The 18,780-nt window shown below is 52.8% G+C and overlaps 1 protein-coding gene across 1 annotated transcript in view; it reads right to left on the reverse strand.

The window, feature by feature from the left end:
* The window catches only part of ERCC2 (ERCC excision repair 2, TFIIH core complex helicase subunit), a 39,444-nt gene extending 22,916 nt beyond the window's left edge, over positions 1 to 16,528 (reverse strand). The window contains exons 1-10 of the mRNA XM_077789198.1: positions 16,518 to 16,528; positions 14,399 to 14,498; positions 14,041 to 14,118; positions 12,523 to 12,585; positions 12,320 to 12,433; positions 10,456 to 10,566; positions 8,864 to 8,980; positions 5,257 to 5,380; positions 2,654 to 2,750; positions 1,101 to 1,234 (exon numbers count right to left, since the gene is read on the reverse strand). Coding sequence (XP_077645324.1) covers positions 1,101 to 1,234; positions 2,654 to 2,750; positions 5,257 to 5,380; positions 8,864 to 8,980; positions 10,456 to 10,566; positions 12,320 to 12,433; positions 12,523 to 12,585; positions 14,041 to 14,118; positions 14,399 to 14,498; positions 16,518 to 16,522 — 943 coding nt within the window. The 5' untranslated portion in view covers positions 16,523 to 16,528. The remainder of the gene's footprint in view (positions 1 to 1,100; positions 1,235 to 2,653; positions 2,751 to 5,256; positions 5,381 to 8,863; positions 8,981 to 10,455; positions 10,567 to 12,319; positions 12,434 to 12,522; positions 12,586 to 14,040; positions 14,119 to 14,398; positions 14,499 to 16,517) is intronic.
* Between the last annotated feature and the right edge of the window lie 2,252 nt (positions 16,529 to 18,780).

Consider the following 18,780-nt stretch of genomic DNA (forward strand, 5'->3'; position numbering starts at 1 on the left):
GGAAAAACGGGGTTAAAATGGGGAAAAACGGGGTTAGAAACACCCAAAACCACCAAAACCACCCCAAAAACCCCACAAAGTGCTCGGCCGTGCGGATGCTGCCCGGGACGGCCTCTGGAATGGGGAAAAATAGGGTGAAAATGGGAAAAAACGGGAAAAAACGGGGTTAAAATAGGGCAAAATGGGAAAAAAACGGGGTTAAAATGGGGAAAAATGGGAAAAAAATGGGAAAAATTGGGAAAAAACACGGTTAAAATGGGAAAAAAATGAGGAAAAATGGGGTAAAAATGGGGGTAAATGGGGAAAAAAATGGGAAAAAGCTGGGTTAAAATGGGAAAAAAATGGGAAAAAATGGGGTAAAAATGGGAAAAAAATGGGGTTAAAATGGGAAAAAATGGGAAAAAACATGGTTAAAATGGGAAAAAAATGGGGAAAAATGGGGTAAAAATGTGAAAAAAATGGGAAAAAACAGGGTTAAAATGGGGGAAAATGGGGAAAAAATTGGGAAAAAACAGGGTTAAAATGGGAAAAAAATGGGGAAAAATGGGGTAAAAAATGGGGGAAATGGGGTAAAAAATGGGGGAAATGGGGTACAAAATGGGGGAAATGGGGTAAAAAGTCGGGGAAATGGGGGAAAAAATGGGGGAAATGGGGGAAAAAGTGGGGGAAATGGGGTAAAAAATGGGGGAAATGGGGTAAAAATGGGGGAAATGGGGTAAAAAATGGGGAAAAATGGGGGAAAAATGGGGAAATGGGGTACAAAATGGGGAAAATGGGGTAAAAAATGGGGAAATGGGGTAAAAAATGGGGAAATGGGGTACAAAATGGGGAAATGGGGTAAAAAATGGGGGAAATGGGGTAAAAACGGGGGAAATGGGGTAAAAAATGGGGAAATGGGGTAAAAAATGGGGAAATGGGGTAAAAAATGGGGGAATGGGGTACAAAATGGGGAAATGGGGTAAAAAACGGGGGAAATGGGGTAAAAAGTGGGGGAAATGGGGTAAAAAGTCGGGGAAATGGGGTAAAAATGGGGGAATGGGGGAAAAAATGGGGAAAATGGGTTAAAAAAAGGGGAAACGGGTCAGGAACGGGCCCCGCACCGTGCAGGATCTGCTCGGGCAGGACGGGGTTGGCCAGGAGCAGGTCGGAGTCGCGGGCGGCGCCGGCCTCGCGCAGCCCCTGCAGCAGGCGCTGGTACTCCTGGGCCAGGCGCTGGGAATCCTCCTCCTTCAGCCTGGAACCATCCCAAAATCCATCCCTGGGATCCCAAAAATCATCCCTGATCCCAAAAATCATCCCTGGGATCCCAAAATCCATCCCTGGGATCCCAAAAATCATCCCTGATCCCAAAAATCATCCCTGGGATCCCAAAATCCATCCCAACCCCGCAGCCCCTGCAGCAGGCGCTGGTACTCCTGGGCCAGGCGCTGGGAATCCTCCTCCTTCAGCCTGGAACCATCCCAAAAATCATCCCTGAGATCCCAAAATCCATCCCTGGGATCCCAAAATCCATCCCTGATCCCAGAAATCATCCCTGATCCCAACCCCGCAGCCCCTGCAGCAGGCGCTGGTACTCCTGGGCCAGGCGCTGGGAATCCTCCTCCTTCAGCCTGGAATGGATCCCAAAAATCATCCCTGATCCCAAAATCCATCCCGGATCCCAAAAATCATCCCTGGGATCCCAAAATCCATCCCTGATCCCAACCCCGCAGCCCCTGCAGCAGGCGCTGGTACTCCTGGGCCAGGCGCTGGGAATCCTCCTCCTTCAGCCTGGAACCATCCCAAAAATCATCCCTGGGATCCCAAAATCCATCCCTGGGATCCCAAAATCCATCCCTGGGATCCCCCTGAGATCCCAACCCCGCAGCCCCTGCAGCAGGCGCTGGTACTCCTGGGCCAGGCGCTGGGAATCCTCCTCCTTCAGCCTGGAACCATCCCAAAAATCATCCCTGGGATCCCAAAATCCATCCCTGATCCCAAAATCCATCCCTGGGATCCCAAAAATCATCCCTGGGATCCCAAAATCCATCCCTGATCCCAGAAATCATCCCTGGGATCCCCCTGAGATCCCAAATCCATCCCTGACCCCAAACCCGTTCCCTTTGACCCCCCCCGGTGCCCTTTGACCCCCAGGTGCCCTTTGACCCTGACCCCAAACCCGTGCCCTTTGACCCCCTTGTGCCCTTTCACCCCCGGTGCCCTTTGACCCCAAACCCGTGCCCTTTGACCCGGTGCCCTTTGACCCCCCTGTGCCCTTTGACCCCCCCGGTGCCCTTTGACCCGGTGCCCTTTGACCCCAAACCTGTGCCCTTTGACCCCCTGGTGCCCTTTGACCCCCCTGTGCCCTTTGACCCCAAACCCGTGGCCTTTGACCCCCCCAGTGCCTTTTGACCCCCCCGGTGCCCTTTGACCCCAAACCCATGCCCTTTGACCCCCTTGTGCCCTTTGACCCCCCCTGTGCCCTTTGACCCCCTTGTGCCCTTTGACCCCCCCCAGTGCCCTTTGACCCGGTGCCCTTTGACCCCCTCGGTGCCCTTTGACCCCAAACCCGTGCCCATTGACTCCCGGTGCCCTTTGAACCCCCGGTGCCCTTTGACCCAAACCCGTGCCCTTTGACCCGGTGCCCTTTGACCCGGTGCCCTTTGACCCCGACCGCCGGACGTGGCTCTGCAGCGCGGCCACGTTGGCCTGGCAGCGGTCGAGCGCCCGCCGGGTGATGCTGACGCCCATGGCCTCGATGCACACGTTGTCTGCCGGGGGAGAGGGTCAGAACGGCCAAAAACCCCAAAAATAACCCAAAAAACGTCCAGAACCCGCCCGAAAAATATCCCCAAAAAACCCACCCAAAAACACCCAAAAACCACCAAAAATAACCCCAAAAATAACCCCAAAAACCCCACAAAATGCACACGTTGTCTGCCGGGGGGAGAGGGTCAGAACGGCCAAAAACCCCAAAAATAACCCAAAAAACGTCCAGAATCAGCCCGAAAAATATCCCCAAAAAACCCACCCAAAAACACCCAAAAAACACCAAAAATAACCCCAAAAACACCCAAAAATAACCCCAAAAACCCCACAAAATGCACACGTTGTCTGCCGGGGGGAGAGGGTCAGAAACGGCCAAAATCGCCCGAAAATAACCCAAAAAACGTCCCGAACCCGCCCAAAAAATATCCCCAAAAATCCCACCCAAAAACACCCAAAAAACCCCAAAAACACCCAAAACACCCAAAAATAACCCAAAAAACATCCAGAACCCGCACGAAAAATATCCCCAAAAAACCCACCCAAAAACACCCAAAAAACCCCAAAAACCCCAAAAATAATCCAAAAAACGTCCCGAACCCGCCCAAAAAATATCCCAAAAAACCCACCCAAAAACCCCCCAAAACCCCCAAAAACACCCAAAAACACCCACCAAAAACCCCCAAAACACCCAAAAATAACCCAAAAAACGTCCCGAACCCACCCGAAAAATATCCCAAAAAACCCACCCAAAACCACCCAAAAAACCCCAAAAACACCCACCAAAAACCCCAAAAACCCCAAAAACAACCCAAAAACTGTCCCCAACCCACCCGAAAAATATCCCAAAAAAATGGGTTTTGGGATTTTTGGGGTTTGGGGTTTGGGATTTTTTGGGTTTTTGGGGTTGAATATTTTGGGATTTTTGGGGTTTTTGGGGTTGAATATTTTGGGATTTTGGGTTTTTGGGGTTCCGAGTGGGATTTTGGGGTTGAATATTTTGGGATTTTTGGGGTTTGGGGTGGGTTTTTGGGGTTCAGGTTTTGGGATTTGGGGTTCAGGTTTGGGATTTTGGGTTTTTGGGGTTCAGATTTTGGGATTTTGGGTTTTTGGGGTTCAGATTTTGGGATTTTGGGGTTCAGGTTTTTGGGTTTTTGGGGTTCAGGTTTTTGGGATTTTGGGTTTTTGGGGTTCAGGTTTTGGGATTTGGGGTTCAGGTTTTTGGGGTTCAGGTTTTGGGATTTTGGGTTTTTGGGGTTCAGGTTTTTGGGTTTTTGGGGTTCAGGTTTTTGGGATTTTGGGGTTCAGGTTTTGGGATTTGGGGTTCAGGTTTTTGGGGTTCAGGTTTTGGGATTTTGGGTTTTTGGGGTTCAGGGTTTGGGTTTTTTGGGGTTCAGGTTTTGGGATTTTGGGGTTCAGGTTTTGGGATTTTTGGGGTTCAGGTTTTGGGTTTTTGGGGTTCAGGGTTTGGGATTTTGGGGTTCAGGGTTTGGGATTTTGGGGTTCAGGTTTTGGGATTTTGGGATTTTGGGGTTCGGGTTTTGGGTTTTTGGGGTTCAGGGTTTGGGATTTTGGGTTTCTGGGGTTGAATATTTTGGGATTTGGGGATTTTGGGGTTCAGGTTTTGGGATTTTGGGGTTCAGGTTTTGGGTTTTTGGGGCTCATGTTTTTGGGCTTCAGGTTTTGGGATTTTGGGTTTTTGGGGTTAATGTTTTTGGGGTCCAGGTTTTGGGTTTTTGGGGTTCATATTTTGGGATTTTGGGGTTGATATTTTGGGATTTTGGGGTTGATATTTTGGGATTTTGGGTTTTTGGGGTTCATGTTTTTGGGGTCCAGGTTTTGGGTTTTTGGGGTTGATATTTTGGGATTTTGGGGTTCAGGTTTTGGGTTTTTGGGGTTCATGTTTTTGGGGTTCAGGTTTTGGGTTTTTGGGGTCCAGGTTTTGGGATTTTGGGGTTGATATTTTGGGATTTTGGGTTTTTGGGGTTGATATTTTGGGATTTTGGGGTTGGTATTTTGGGATTTTGGGTTTTTGGGGTTGATATTTTGGGATTTTGGGGTTGATATTTTGGGATTTTGGGGTTCAGGTTTTGGGGTTTTGGGGTTCAGGGTTTGGGTTTTTGGGGTTGATATTTTGGGATTTTGGGTTTTTGGGGTTGATATTTTGGGATTTTGGGGTTGATATTTTGGGATTTTGGGATTTTGGGGTTGATATTTTGGGATTTTGGGGTAGGTATTTTGGGATTTTGGGTTTTTGGGGTTGATATTTTGGGATTTTGGGATTTTGGGGTTGATATTTTGGGATTTTGGGTTTTTGGGGTTGATATTTTGGGATTTTGGGATTTTGGGGTAGGTATTTTGGGTTTTTGGGGTTGATATTTTGGGATTTTGGGGTTGATATTTTGGGATTTTGGGTTTTTGGGGTTGATATTTTGGGATTTTGGGATTTTGGGGTTGATATTTTGGGTTTTTGGGGTTGATATTTTGGGATTTTGGGCTTTCGGGTCTCACCGATGTTGTGCGCCTCGTCGAACACCACGACCGAGGAGCGGGCGAGCTCGGCCGACACCAGCCCCGCGATTTTGGGGTCCAGCAGGTAGTGGTAGCTGTACACCACCACGCTGGCGTGGGCCAGCTGCAGATTTTGGGGAGATTTGGGGAATTTTGGGGATTTTGGGGTTCCCCAGGGGGATTTTGGGGTCATTCAGGAGATTTTGGGGGGTTTTAGGGCAGTTTTGGGGTTCCCCAGGGAGGATTTTGGGGTCCAGCAGGTAGTGGTAGCTGTACACCACCACGCTGGCGTGGGCCAGCTGCAGATTTTGGGGAGATTTGGGGAATTTTGGGGATTTTGGGGTTCCCCAGGGGAATTTTGGGGTTCCCCAGGGGGATTTTGGGGTCATTCAGGGGATTTTGGGGTCATTCAGGGGGATTTTGGGGGGTTTTAGGGCAGTTTTGGGGTTCCCCAGGGAGGATTTTGGGGTCCAGCAGGTAGTGGTAGCTGTACACCACCACGCTGGCGTGGGCCAGCTGCAGATTTTGGGGAGATTTGGGGAATTTTGGGAATTTTGGGGTTCCCCAGGGGGATTTTGGGTTCCCCAGGGGGATTTTGGGGGGTTTTAGGGCAGTTTTGGGGTTCCCCAGGGAGGATTTTGGGGTCCAGCAGGTAATGGGAGCTGTACACCACCACGCTGGCGTGGGCCAGCTGCAGATTTTGGGGAGATTTGGGGAATTTTGGGGATTTTGGGGTTCCCCAGGGGGATTTTGGGGTCATTCAGGGGGATTTTGGGGTGTTTTAGGGCAGTTTTGGGGTTCCCCAGGGAGGATTTTGGGGTCCAGCAGGTAGTGGTAGCTGTACACCACCACGCTGGCGTGGGCCAGCTGCAGATTTGGGGGAGATTTGGGGAATTTTGGGGATTTTGGGGTTCCCCAGGGGGATTTTGGGGTCATTCAGGGGGATTTTGGGGGGTTTTAGGGCAGTTTTGGGGTTCCCCAGGGAGGATTTTGGGGAGATTTTGGGGATTTTGGGGTTTCCCAGGGAATTTTGGGGTCCCCAGGTTGATTTTGGGGTGTTTTAGGGCAGTTTTGGGGCTCCCCAGGGAGGATTTTGGGGAGATTTAGGGGATTTTGGGGTTCACCAGGGGATTTTGGGGTCCCCCAGGGTGTGTTGGGGTCCTTCGGGGTGGATTTTGGGGTGGTTTTGGGGCGATTTTAGGATATTTTGGGTAAATTTTGGGATATTTTGGCTCTCACCGAGGCCCTGGCCAGGCAGTAGGGGCAGCTGGGGATGTTCTATGGCACTTTAAGGATATTTTGGAATATTTTGGAACACTTTAAGGATATTTTGGGATATTTTATGACACTTTAAGGATATTTTGGAATATTTTGGAACACTTTAAGGATATTTTGGGATATTTTATAACACTTTAAGGATATTTTGGGATATTTTGGAACACCTTAAGGATATTTTGGGATATTTTATGACACTTTGAGGATATTTTGGGTAAATTTTAGGATATTTTGGCTCTCACCGAGGCCCTGGCCAGGCAGTAGGGGCAGCTGGGGATGTTCTATGGCACTTTAAGGATATTTTGGAACACCCTAAGGATATTTTGGGATATTTTATGACACTTTAAGGATATTTTGGGATATTTTATGACACTTTAAGGATATTTTGGAATATTTTGGAATACCTTAAGGATATTTTGGGATATTTTATGACACTTTAAGGATATTTTGGGATATTTTGGAATACTTTAAGGATATTTTGGGATATTTTATGACACTTTAAGGATATTTTGGGATATTTTGGAACACTTTAAGGATATTTTGGGATATTTTATGACACTTTAAGGATATTTTGGGATATTTTGGAACACTTTAAGGATATTTTGGGTAAATTTTAGGATATTTTGGCTCTCACCGAGGCCCTGGCCAGGAAGCAGGGGCACCTGAAAATGTTCTATGGCACTTTAAGGATATTTAAGGATATTTTATGACACTTTAAGGATATTTTGGGATATTTTGGAACACCTTAAGGATATTTTGGGTAAATTTTAGGATATTTTGGCTCTCACCGAGGCCCTGGCCAGGCAGTAGGGGCAGCTGGGGATGTTCTATGGCACTTTAAGGATATTTTGGAACACCCTAAGGATATTTTGGGATATTTTATGACACTTTAAGGATATTTTGGGATATTTTGGAACACTTTAAGGATATTTTGGGTAAATTTTAGAGTATTTTGGCTCTCACCGAGGCCCTGGCCAGGAAGCAGGGGCACCTGAAAATGTTCTATGGCACTTTAAGGATATTTTAGGATATTTTATGACACTTCAAGGATATTTTGGGATATTTTATGACACTTTAAGGATATTTTATGACACTTTAAGGATATTTTGGGATATTTTGGAACACTTTAAGGATATTTTGGGTAAATTTTAGGGTATTTTGGCTCTCACCGAGGCCCTGGCCAGGAAGCAGGGGCAGCTGGGGATGTTCTATGACACTTTAAGGATATTTTACGACACTTTAAGGATATTTTAGGATATTTTATGACACTTTAAGGATATTTTATGACACTTTAAGGATATTTTGGGATATTTTGGAACACTTTAAGGATATTTTGGGTAAATTTTAGGATATTTTGGCTCTCACCGAGGCCCTGGCCAGGAAGCAGGGGCACCTGAAAATGTTCTATGGCACTTTAGGGATATTTAAGGATATTTTACGACACTTTAAGGATATTTTGGGATATTTTGGAACACTTTAAGGATATTTTGGGATATTTTGGAACACTTTAAGGATATTTTAGGGTAATTTTGGGCTGTTTTGGCTCTCACCGAGGCCCTGGCCAGGAAGTAGGGGCAGCTGGGGATGTTCTGTGGCACTTTAAGGATATTTTGGGATATTTTGGAATACTTTAAGGATATTTTGGGATATTCTATGACACTTTAAGGATATTTAGGGATATTTTGGGATACTTTAAGGATATTTTAGGATATTTTATGACACTTTAAGGATATTTTGGGTAAATTTTGGGGTATTTTGGCTCTCACCGAGGCCCTGGCCAGGCAGTAGGGGCAGCTGGGGATGTTCTATGGCACTTTAAGGATATTTTATGACACTTTAAGGATATTTTGGGATATTTTATGACACTTTAAGGATATTTTGGGATATTTTATAACACTTTAAGGATATTTTGGGATATTTTGGAACACTTTAAGGATATTTTGGGTAAATTTTGGGCTGTTTTGGCTCTCACCGAGGCCCTGGCCAGGAAGCAGGGGCAGCTGGGGATGTTCTATGGCACTTTAAGGATATTTTATGACACTTTAAGGATATTTTGGGATATTTTATGACACTTTAAGGATATTTTGGGATATTTTATGACACTTTAAGGATATTTTGGGATATTTTATGACACTTTAAGGATATTTTAGGGTAATTTTGGGCTGTTTTGGCTCTCACCGAGGCCCTGGCCAGGAAGCAGGGGCAGCTGGGGATGTTCTGTGGCACTTTAAGGATATTTAAGGATATTTTATGACACTTTAAGGATATTTTGGGATATTTTGGAACACCTAAGGGATATTTTGGGTAAATTTTAGGGTATTTTGGCTCTCACCGAGGCCCTGGCCAGGAAGTAGGGGCAGAGGCCGCGCTGCCGCCCGAGGCTCCGCAGATCGTCCAGGTTGTGAACCCCGAAGGGGAGGGGGCTCTGCCGGCCCCGCGCCTCGAACTCCTGGGGGGAGAAAAATGGGGCTGGGGGCTTCGAAAATGGGAATGGGGGATCCAAAAATGGGAATTGGGGCACAGAAATGGGGCTGGGGGCTTCGAAAATGGAGCTGGGGGCTTCAAAAATGGGGCTGGGGACTTCCAAAAAGGGAATTGGGGCACAGAAATGGGGCTGGGGGCTCCAAAAATGGGAATTGGGGCTTTGAAAATGGGGCTGGGGGCTCCAAAAATGGGGCTGGGGGCTCCAAAAATGGGAATTGGGGCACAGAAATGGGGCTGGGGGCTTCGAAAATGGGGCTGGGGGCTCCAAAAATGGGAATTGGGGCACAGAAATGGGGCTGGGGGCTCTGAAATGGGGAGGGGGCTCTGCCGGCCCCGCGCCTCGAACTCCTGGGGGGGAGAAAAATGGGTCTGGGGGCTTCAAAAATGGGGCTGGGGGCTCCAAAAATGGGTCTGGGGGCTTCGAAAATGGGGCTGGGGGCTTCGAAAATGGGAATTGGGGCACAGAAATGGGGCTGGGGGCTCTGAAATGGGGAGGGGGCTCTGCCGGCCCCGCGCCTCGAACTCCTGGGGGGAGAAAATGGGGCTGGGGGCTTCGAAAATGGGAATGGGGGATCCAAAAATGGGAATTGGGGCACAGAAATGGGGCTGGGGGCTCCAAAAATGGGGCTGGGGGCTTCAAAAATGGGAATTGGGGCTTCAAAAATGGGAATTGGGGGCTCCAAAAATGGGAATGGGGCACAGAAATGGGGCTGTGATCCCCCCAGGACCCCCTCAGACCCTTCAGGACCCCCCCAGATCCCTCTGGGACCCCCCAGATCCCTCTGGAACCCCCAGGATCCCCCCCAGATCCCCTCAGAACCCCCCCAGACCCCTCTGGGACCCCCAGGATCCCCCCCAAATCCCTCTGGGACCCCCCTGGATTCCTCTGGGACCCCCCAGATCCCTCTGGGACCCCCCGGATCCCTCTGGTACCCCCCTGGATCCCTCTGGGACCCCCCGGATCCCCCCCAGATCCCCTCAGAACCCCCCCAGACCCCTCTGGGACCCCCAGGATCCCCCCCAGATCCCTCTGGGACCCCTCTGGATCCCTCTGGGACCCCTCAGGACCCCCCGGATCCCTCTGGGACCCCCCGGATCCCCCCCAGATCCCCTCAGAACCCCCCCAGATCCCTCTGGGACCCCCAGGATCCCCCCCAGATCCCTCTGGGATCCCCCCCGGATCCCTCTGGGACCCCTCAGGACCCCCCGGATCCCTCTGGGACCCCCCAGGACCCCCCCAGGATCCCTCTGGAACCCCCAGGATCCCCCCCAGATCCCTCTGGGAGCCCCCGGATCCCTCTGGGACCCCCCGGATCCCTCGGGATCCCCCTGGATCCCTCTGGGACCCCCCGGATCCCTCTGGGACCCCCCGGATCCCACTGGGACCCCCCGGATCCCTCTGGGACCCCCCGGATCCCTCGGGATCCCCCCGGATCCCACCTGGAAGAAGCTGCAGCCGGGCCGGGCTGTGCCGGGGCTCTCCCGCAGGTAGGAGGCCGTGAGCGCCAGGCAGCGGCTGTCCACCTCCCGGCCGGAGCGCAGCGCCGACACCTGCGGGATCCGGGGATCCGATGGGATCCACCGACAGCCCTGGGATCCCCAATCCCCCCTGGGGTCCTCCAATCCCCCTGGGATCCCCCTGATCCCCCCCGGGATCCCCTCCCGGCCGGAGCGCAGCGCCGACACCTACGGGATCCGGGGATCAGACGGGATCCACCGGGATCCACTGACAGCCAGGGGATCCCCAAATCCCCCCGGGATCCCCCAATCCCCCCTGGGATCCCCAAATCCCCCTGGGATCCCCCCTGGGATCCCCTCCTGGCCAGAGCGCAGCGCCGACACCTGCGGGATCCGGGGATCAGACGGGATCCACCGGGATCCACTGACAGCCAGGGGATCCCCAATCCCCCTGGGATCCCCAATCCCCCCTGGGATCCCCAATCCCCCTGGGATCCCCCCTGGGATCCCCCAATCCCCCCAGGGATCCCCCAATCCCCCGGGATTCCCCCCCCGGCCGGAGCGCAGCGCCGACACCTGCGGGATCCCGGGATCAGACGGGATCCACCGGGATCCACTGACAGCCAGGGGATCCCCAATCCCCCCCGGGATCCCCAAATCCCCCTGGGATCCCCCCCGGGATCCCCTCCCGGCCAGAGCGCAGCGCCGACACCTGCGGGATCCCAGGATCAGACGGGATCCACTGACAGCCCTGGGATCCCCAATCCCCCCTGGGATCCCCCAATCCCCCGGGATCCCCAAATCCCCCTGGGATCCCCCCTGGGATCCCCTCCCGGCCAGAGCGCAGTGCCGACACCTGCGGGATCCCGGGATCAGACGGGATCCACTGACACCCCTGGGATCCCCCAATCCCCGCGGGATCCCCTCCTGGCCGGAGCGGAGAGCCGAGACCTGCGGGATCCACTGGGATCTACCCACAGTCCTGGGATCCCAAATTCCCCCTGGACCACCCCCCCCCCCCCCCCCCAAGATCCCATCAGATCCCCCTGGATCCCTGGGATCCCACCTGGGGGTGCAGTCAGAGCCCCGGATCCCCTAAGATCCCCCCGGATCCCTTTGGATCCCCTCAGATCCCATGGGATCCCACCTGGGGGTGCAGGCAGAGCCCCGGATCCCTTTGGATCCCCCGGATCCCCCCGGATCCCTTTGGATCCCCCCCGGATCCCTTTGGATCCCCTGGGATCCCACCTGGGGGTGCAGGCAGAGCCCCGGATCCCCTAAGATCCCCCCGGATCCCTTTGGATCCCCCGGGATCCCACCTGGGGGTGCAGGCAGAGCCCCAGATCCCCCCGGATCCCTTTGGATCCCTTTGGATCCCCTGGGATCCCACCTGGGGGTGCAGGCAGAGCCCCAGATCCCTTTGGATCCTCCTGGATCCCTTTGGATCCCCCGGGATCCCACCTGGGGGTGCAGGCAGAGCCCCAGATCCCTTTGGATCCCCCCGGATCCCTTTGGATCCCCCCGGATCCCCCCGGATCCCTTTGGATCCCCCGGGATCCCACCTGGGGGTGCAGGCAGAGCCCCAGATCCCTTTGGATCCCATCAGATCCCCCAGATCCCTTTGGATCCCATCAGATCCCATAGGATCCCACCTGGGGGTGCAGGCAGAGCCCCGGGTCCCCCCCCAGATCCCCCCGGATCCCTTTGGATCCCCCCAGATCCCATGGGATCCCCCGGGATCCCACCTGGGGGTGCAGGCAGAGCCCCAGATCCCTTTGGATCCCCCCGGATCCCCCCAGATCCCTTTGGATCCCCCCAGATCCCATGGGATCTCCCGGGATCCCACCTGGGGGTGCAGGCAGAGGTTCTTGCGGGAGCTGAGCGCCAGCGCCAGGAGGGGGAGGGGCTGGCCCAGCTCCCTCTCGTAGCCTTCCAGAAGCTTCCGCAGCTCCTCCACCACCTGCCGGGAGCCCCGGGATCCTCAGGGATCCACCGGGATCCGCCGGGATCCGCCGGGACCCCCCGGACCCCCCGGACCCCCCCCCCGACCTTCTGGATCTCGGGCACGGTGCGGGAGCAGTAGATCAGCTTGGAGACCTCCAGCGGGTGGGCCTGGGGGGGAGGAGGGATCTGATGGGATCCAGTGGGATCCAGCGGGATCCAACCCGGGATCCAGCCCGGGATCCAGCCCGGGCGTTGGGGAGACCCCAGGATCCACCAGGATCTCCCCGGAGCCATCCGGAGCCTCTGGGATCCACCAGGAGCCTCCCAGATCCCCCCCGATCGTCTCGGATCCCCCCCAAAATCAGCCCAGATCCCCCCAGAATCCTTCAGACCTGGCAAAACCCCTCCAGATCCCCCCCAAACTCACCCAGATCCCCCCCAACCCCCCCAGATCCCCCCAAAACCCCCCAGATCCCTCCAGATCCTTCCAGATCCCCCCAAAACTCTCCAGATCCCCCCAAATCCCCCCCAGATCCCCCTGAAACCCCCCCAGATCCCTCCGAGATCCCCCAGGATCCCTCAGACCCCCCCCAAACCCCCCCAGATCCCCCCAAAACTCTCCAGATCCCCCCAAATCCCCCCCAGATCCCCCTGAAACCCCCCCAGATCCCTCCGAGATCCCCCAGGATCCCTCAGACCCCCCCCCAAACCCCTCCAGATCGTCTCCGATCCCCCCCAGATCCCCCCCAAAATCAGCCCAGATCCCCCCAGAATCCTTCAGACCTGCCAAAACCCCTCCAGATCCCCCCCAAACCCACCCAGATCCCCCCCAAACCCCCCCAGATCCCCCAGGATCCCTCAGACTCCCCCAAACCCCACACCCAGATCCCCCCAAACCCCCCCAGATCCCCCCCAAATCCCCCCCAGATCCCCCCAGACTCCCCAAAATCCCTCCGAGATCCCCCAGGATCCCTCAGACCCCCCCCAACCCCACACCCAGATCCCCCCAAATCTCCCCCAGATCCCCCCAAATCCCCCCCAGATCCCCCCAAAACCCCTCCAGATCCCCCCAGACTCCCCAAAATCCCTCCGAGATCCCCCAGGATCCCTCAGACCCCCCCCCAAACCCCTCCAGATCCCCCCAGATCCCCCCCGATCGTCTCAGATCCCCCCCAGATCCCCCCCAAAATCAGCCCAGATCCCCCCAGAATCCTTCAGACCTGCCAAAACCCCTCCAGATCCCCCCAGATCCCTCCAGATCCCCCCAAAACTCACCCAAACCTCTCCAGATCCCCCCAAATCCCCCCCAGATCCCCCCGAAACCCCCCCAGATCCCCCCAAAACCCCCCCAAATCCCCCAAAACCCCTCCAGATCCCCCCAAATCCCCCAAAACCCCTCCAGATCCCCCCAAATCCCCCAAAACCCCTCCAGATCCCCCCAGATCCCCCCAAAACCCCTCCAGATCCCTCCAGATCCCCCCAAAACTCACCCAAACCTCTCCAGATCCCCCCAAAACCCCTCCAGATCCCCCCCAAAACCCCTCCAGATCCCCCCAAATCCCCCAAATCCCCTCCAGATCCCCCAGATCCCCCCGGATCCGGCGGGATCCGGCGGATCCGCACCCGCTGGTAGGCGACGATGAGGGCGAGCAGCGCGATCGTTTTCCCGGTGCCCGACGGCATCTCCAGCACCCCGTGGCCCTGGGGGGGGAGGGGAGGGGCGCTCAGGGGGGGCGGATCCCGCCCGATCCCCCGGGTCCGGGTGGATCCCGCGGGTGGATCCCCCCCGCAGATCCCGAGGCCAAAACAGCCCCAAAATCTCCTTTTTCCCCCCCAATTTCCCGGATCCTTTCCCGGGATTCGGCAGCCCGGGCCCCCAAATCCCAGCCGGGGGTGGATCCCCGGGGTGGATCCCCGGGGTGGATCCCCGGGGCGGATCCCCGGGGTGGATCCCCTCGGTGAATCCCGGGGTGGATCCCACCTTGGCGTCCAGCGTGCGCTTCAGCTCCAGCATGTAGGAGAACTGCTCGGGGTAGATGAACTCGTAGGGGAACAGCACCAGGAGCCCGTCCACGTTCAGCCTGCGGGATCCCGGGGGATCCGGTGGATTCCAGGGGTGGATCCCGAGGGATTTGGGGGGTTTAGGGGAGATTTAGGGGATTTTGGAGGGGATTTGGGAAGGATTGGGGGGGATTTGGGAGGATTTTGGGAGGATTTTGGGGTTTGGAACAGCACCAGGAGCCCGTCCTCGTTCAGCCTGGGGGATCCCGGGGGATCCAGTGGGTTCCAGGGGTGGATCCCGAGGGATTTCGGAGGATTTGGGGGTTTTTGAGGGGATTTTTGAGGGGATTTTGGGGAATTTTGGGGTTTGGAGCAGCACCAGGAGCCTGTCCACGTTCAGCCTGCGGGATCCAGCGGGATCCGGTGGATTCCAGGAGTGGATCCCGAGGGATTTTGGGGGGTTTAGGGGAGATTTAGGGGATTTGGGGGGTTTTTGAAAGGGTTTTTGAGGGGATTTTGAGAGGATTTGGGGGATTTGGGGGTTTGGAGCAACACCAGGAGCCCGTCCACGTTCAGCCTGGGGGATCCCGGGGGATCCAGTGGATTCCAGGGGTGGATCCCGAGGGATTTTGGGGGGTTTAGGGGAGATTTAGGGGATTTTGGAGGGGATTTGGGGGGATTTGGGAAGGATTGGGGGGGATTTTGGGGAATTTTGGGGTTTGGAACAGCACCAGGAACCCGTTCACGTTCAGCCTGGGGGATCCCGGGGGATCCAGTGGGTTCCAGGGGTGGATCCCGAGGGATTTTGGGGGGTTTAGGGGAGATTTAGGGGATTTCGGGGGGGATTTGGGGGGATTTGGGAAGGATTGGGGGGGATTTTGGGAGGATTTTGGGGTTTGGAGCAGCACCAGGAACCCGTCCATGTTCAGCCTGCGGGATCCAGTGGGTTCCAGGAGTGGATCCTGAGGGATTTTGGGGGATTTGGGGCATTTTGGGGGGTTTTGAAAGGGTTTTTGAGGGGATTTTGGGAGGATTTTGGGGAATTTTGGGGTTTGGAACAGCACCAGGAGCCCGTCCTCGTTCAGCCTGGGGGATCCCAGGGGATCCAGTGGGTTCCAGGGGTGGATCCCGAGGGATTTTGGGGTGATTTTGGAGGGAATTTGGGGGATTTTGGGGGACCTGGGGAGTTCCGGAGCCTTTGAACAGCCTCAGATCCTCGGGGGGGGGGCAGGGGTGGCTCGAAAGTCCCAAAATTCCCTCAGATCCCCCCAAAAATCCCCAACCCCCCTCAAATTCTCCAAAATCACCCCAAAATTCCTCCCCAAACCCCAAAAATCCATCAAAATTCACCAAAATCCCCCCCAAATTCCCCCAAAATCCCAAAATTTCCCCAAAAATCCCTCAAAATTCACCAAAATCCCCTCAAATCTCTCCCAAAACCCCAAATTCCCCCCAAATCCCTTCAAATCCTCCAAAATCCCCTCAAATCCCCGCCAAAAAAACCAAGATTCCACCCAAATCCCCTCAAATTCTCCCCAAACCCCCCAAATCCCAAAAAGGTCCCAACATTCCTCCAAAAGTCCCCCGAAAATTCCCACAAAAAGCCCCAAAATACTCCCCAAACCCCTCAAACTCCCCCAGAACCCCCCAAAATTCCCTCGAATTTCCCAAATTCCCCCAAAATTCTGCCCAACCCTCCCAAATCCTCCCAAATTCACCAAAATTCCCTCAAATCCCCAAAATTCCCCCAAAACTCCCCCAAATCCTTCCAAATTCCCCTCAAATTTCCCAAATCCCCCAAAATCTCCCCAAAATTCCCCCCCAAATTCCCCCCAAACCCCATCGAATTCCCTCAAAGTCTCCCCCAAACCGCCCCAAAATTTCCCAAAATCCCGAAAATTCCCCCCCAATTTCCCAAAAAAATCCCCCCGAAATTCACCCCAAAACTCCCAAAATTTCACCCCAAACCCCCAAAATCTCCCTCAGATCGCCCCAAATCCCTTCGGATTCCCCCCAAAAAATCCAAAACTCCCCAAAAATCCCCAAAATTCCCCAAAATTCCCCAAAATCCCCCAAATTCCCCCAAAATCCCCCCTCACTTCATGGCTCGCGCCGCTGCCTCGCGCCGCCGCCGAGGCCCCGCCCCCCGCCGGCCCCGCGCATTCCCATTGGTCAGCGCTGATCCCGCCTCGCTCTCCCATTGGCTGCCGCAGCTGCCACTCACGGGGGGGGGGGAGAGCGCTGCCGGGGAGGAGCAATCGAGCGCCGAGCGATGGATCGGGGGAGGCTGGTGGGGGCAGAGAGGAAAAATTTGGGGATTTTGGGGGTTTTTTGGGGATTTTTGGGGAATTTTGGGGAATTTTCGGGTCTTTGGGGACATTGGGGGAAGCGCGATTAAAATTTTGGATTTTTGGAGACATTGTCGGGGTGGGGGATGAGAAGAAATTTGCGGATTTTGGGGTTTTTTTGGAGATTTTTTGGGATTTTTGGGGAATTTTCGGGGATTTTTGGGGGCATTTGGAGACATCGGGGGAGGGGCGACAAAAAAATTTGGGGAATTTTGGTGATTTTTTGGATTTTTAAAAAAATTTTTGAGGACTTTGGGGAGAACGGCCAAAAATTTTGGGGATTTTTGGGGTTTTTTGGATTTTTTTGGGTTTTTGGGGATTTTTTGGGGGTTTTTTTTGGGATTTTTGGGGGAGGGGCGACCAAAATTTGGGGGATTTTTTTTGGATTTGCGGCTGTGACGTCACCGAGGGCGGGGTGAGAGAGGGGCGTGGCCTCCCACACCTATCCGTTAATGAAACTCATTTGCATAAATCTGCATAAATTAATTTTATTTGCATTTCACGCTTTTATTGCCAAAAAAGCTCCCGCGAGAATTCACCCGAAGCGCCGGCAAAAAACCAGCCGGGATTTGGGGAGAAAATCCCAAATTTGGGGAAAAACACAAATAATATTTAAGTCCCAAATTTGGGCGGAAAGGCACAAATCGGAGGGAAAAAAAAATCCCAAATTTGGGGAAAAAAATCCCAAATTTGGGGGAAAAAAATCTCAAATTTGGGGAAAAAACACAAATAAAAGTCCCAAATTTGAGGGGAAAACACAAAGCGGAGCGGAAAATCCCAAATTTGGGGGAAAAACCCAAATTGAAGGAGAAAAAAATCCCAAATTTGGGGAAAAAAACCACAAAAGTCCCAAATTGGAGGAGAAAAACCCAAATTGAAGGAGAAAAAAATCCCAAATTTGGGGAAAAAAAACCAAGTAAAAATCCCAAATTTGGGGGAAAAGGCGCAAATTGGTGGAGGAAAATCCCAAATTTGGGGGAAAAAAATCCCAAATTCGGGTTAAAGGCACAAATTGGATCGGAAAAATCCCAAATTTCATTTTTTTCCTGATTAAAAAATCCCCCAGCTCGGTGTCCCCTGCCCCGAATTCTTTTTGGGGGGAAAAAACCCAATTTTGGGGAAAAATACCCCAATTTTAGGGAATACAAAAACCTCGATTTTGAGGAAAAATACCTCAATTTTGGGGGAAAAAAAGCCTCAATTTTGGGGTAAAAAAACCTCAATTTTGAGGAAAAATACCTCAATTTTGGGGGAAAAAAAGCCTCAATTTTGGGGTAAAAAACCCTCAATTTTGGGGTAAAAAACCCAAATTTTGGGGGAAAACCCCAATTCTGGGGAAGAAAAAAAAACTGATTTTGGGGAAGAACAAAAATGGCCAATTTTGGGGCCAAAATCCCAATTTTGGGGTTTGTGGCCAGAGGGAATTTGGGGGAAATGAAGAATTTTGGAATTTCTGGGAAGCCCTGGGGCCAAAATCCACAAATTGAAGCGATTTTGGGACGTTTGGGGGGATTTGGGGTTTTTGGGGAGGATTTGGGGTTTTTTTTTGGGTGGATTTTGGGGTTTTTTGAAGATTTAGGGTTTTTTAGGAAGGATTTGGGGTTTTTTTTGGGAAGTTGCTCCTAAAATTCCCCTCAGGGATTTTAATTTTTTTTTTTTTTTTTTAAACAAAATTTTTTGGGGGGAAATGGGAATAAAAATCCAAGAAAATGGGAAAAAAAATCCAGAAAGTGGGAATAAAACCCCCCAAATATTGGGAATCAAACCCCAGAAAATTGGGAATAAAACCCCAGAAAATTGGGAATAAAAATCCAGAAATCGGGAATAAAACCCCAGAAATTGGGAATAAACCCCCAGAAATTGGGAATAAAACCCCAGAAATTTGGAATAAAAATCCAGAAATTGGGAATAAAACCCCAGAAATTTGGAATAAAAATCCAGAAATTGGGAATAAAAATCCAGAAATTGGGAATAAAACTACAGATATTGGGAATAAAACCCCAGAAATTAGGAA

This window comes from Lonchura striata, chromosome 31 (assembly GCF_046129695.1).
Source record: "Lonchura striata isolate bLonStr1 chromosome 31, bLonStr1.mat, whole genome shotgun sequence".
NCBI classification, from domain to species: domain Eukaryota; kingdom Metazoa; phylum Chordata; class Aves; order Passeriformes; family Estrildidae; genus Lonchura; species Lonchura striata.